The 1,631-nt window shown below is 34.7% G+C and overlaps 1 protein-coding gene across 1 annotated transcript; it reads left to right on the top strand.

Annotated features, from left to right (window-relative positions):
- Positions 1-872: 872 nt before the first annotated feature.
- NAEGRDRAFT_70704 (uncharacterized protein) lies at positions 873-1,548 on the top strand (the record flags this gene model as incomplete). Its single annotated transcript, XM_002674053.1, has 2 exons — positions 873-933; positions 980-1,548. 2 exons carry the CDS (start codon positions 873-875, stop codon positions 1,546-1,548), a joined length of 630 nt encoding a protein of 209 aa, XP_002674099.1.
- Positions 1,549-1,631: the final 83 nt, after the last annotated feature.

Genomic DNA, 1,631 nt, shown 5'->3' with positions numbered 1-1,631 from the left:
TGAAAATAAGTTTGGCATTGTACTCCCACTGCTATTACTACAACTAGTATACGTACCAGCAACACTATTATTGAATTGACTTGAGCCATTCATATTGGATGGATTGACATTGGCGCCACCAGAAGGTTGTGTAAAGAATGGATTAAACATTTTTTTTAAATTTGTTTTCAAATATCCAGACAGTTAAAGATTGTCAACCCTAATATGAGATCTAATGAGGCTTAAGGTTAAACTTCTAATAACTTGTTCCGAGGTTCAGTATCGATTATTAGGAGAACAGAGAAGCAGTGTTGCTGTTAATGTTGTTGGTTTTGTTTTTGTTTGGATATTAAACATTATCGCGAAAGAAGGTCACTCGATCATGCAGTAACACTGAGTGATGAATAGAGTAAAAGTTCCATCCAACCACTATTGGCTCTTTGGATTGCCTGTGAAGAAGCTCGGATCATTTGGTGAGAGGTAACATGGTAAATTTAAGCGACTCCTGATACTGTACGGGAGGTGGAGTAGACATTTAACGGAAATGATCATTCTTGAGGCCTGTTGTTTTGATGAGGATTTTGATAATTATCCTTATGATTTAAAAACATTTGAGAGTTGTTGTTTTGGTGTAGTTGTTTGATGATGAATATTTACAAGTAAATTCCGTAAGAGCAGTCAGTGTTTTGAAATTGAGAATTCATTTGAAAATAGATAGGTTCAGAGATAAACAGCCTTGGCTGGATAACAATTTAGCTGGAAATATAATACATAATTATTATTATCTTCTCTGATGTGCTTAAAGCCAACAACAACAGGATAGTGCCTTTTAAAAATTGAATATTTTTATTAAAATTGAAAATTAAAAAAAATAATCTTCCTTCATCATCAACATGCCTGTTGTTAACGTAAAGAAAGTAAAGTTGTTGGCTCGTCTTGGACTTGCACACTATTGTAAGTTATATTGTTGTTACATTAATATTGAAGGAGAGGATTATAGCCGATGCCGATTTTGAGCAACTTTGTTTTGATTTTGGTATTGAATTGGATGATGTTACCTCTGAAAGATTGATGAAGGAAAAGGAATTGGGTTCTGCAAAGGATACAAGCAAACTCTCCGATGAAGTCATCTACAAGATTGAAATCCCAGCCAACAGATACGATTTACTCTGTGAAGAAGGCTTGAGCAGAGCTTTGAACATTTTCCTCGGTCGTCAAGATGCTCCAACCTATAAAATTGATAATTCCAAAACCAAACAATTGTTAAAGATTAACGTGAAAAAGGAAACTGGATCAATCCGTAAATTTGTTGTTGGTGCTGTCTTGAGAAATATCACCTTCACCGAAGATGCCTACAATAGTTTCATTGATTTACAAGAAAAGCTTCATCAAAATATTTGTAGAAAGAGAACCCTCGTTGCTATTGGTACTCACGATTTGGATGTTATTGAAGGTCCTTTCACATATGAAGCTCTTCCACCAAAAGAAATCAAATTCATTCCTTTGGATAGAACTGAATTAATGGATGCTGACGAACTTTTCGCTTTTATTGAAAAAAAGNGGAAGTGAAATGAAGCACTTGTCCCCTTACACTAAGATTATCAAGGATAGTCCAGTTTATCCAGTTATTTTAGATGCTAAGAGAAGAGTTT

This window comes from Naegleria gruberi, assembly GCF_000004985.1.
Source record: "Naegleria gruberi genomic scaffold NAEGRscaffold_42, whole genome shotgun sequence".
In the NCBI taxonomy this organism is placed as follows: domain Eukaryota; phylum Heterolobosea; class Eutetramitea; order Acrasida; family Naegleriidae; genus Naegleria; species Naegleria gruberi.
The sequence above is the reverse complement of the archived record's forward strand: the minus strand, read 5'-3'. Positions and strand labels throughout refer to the sequence as shown.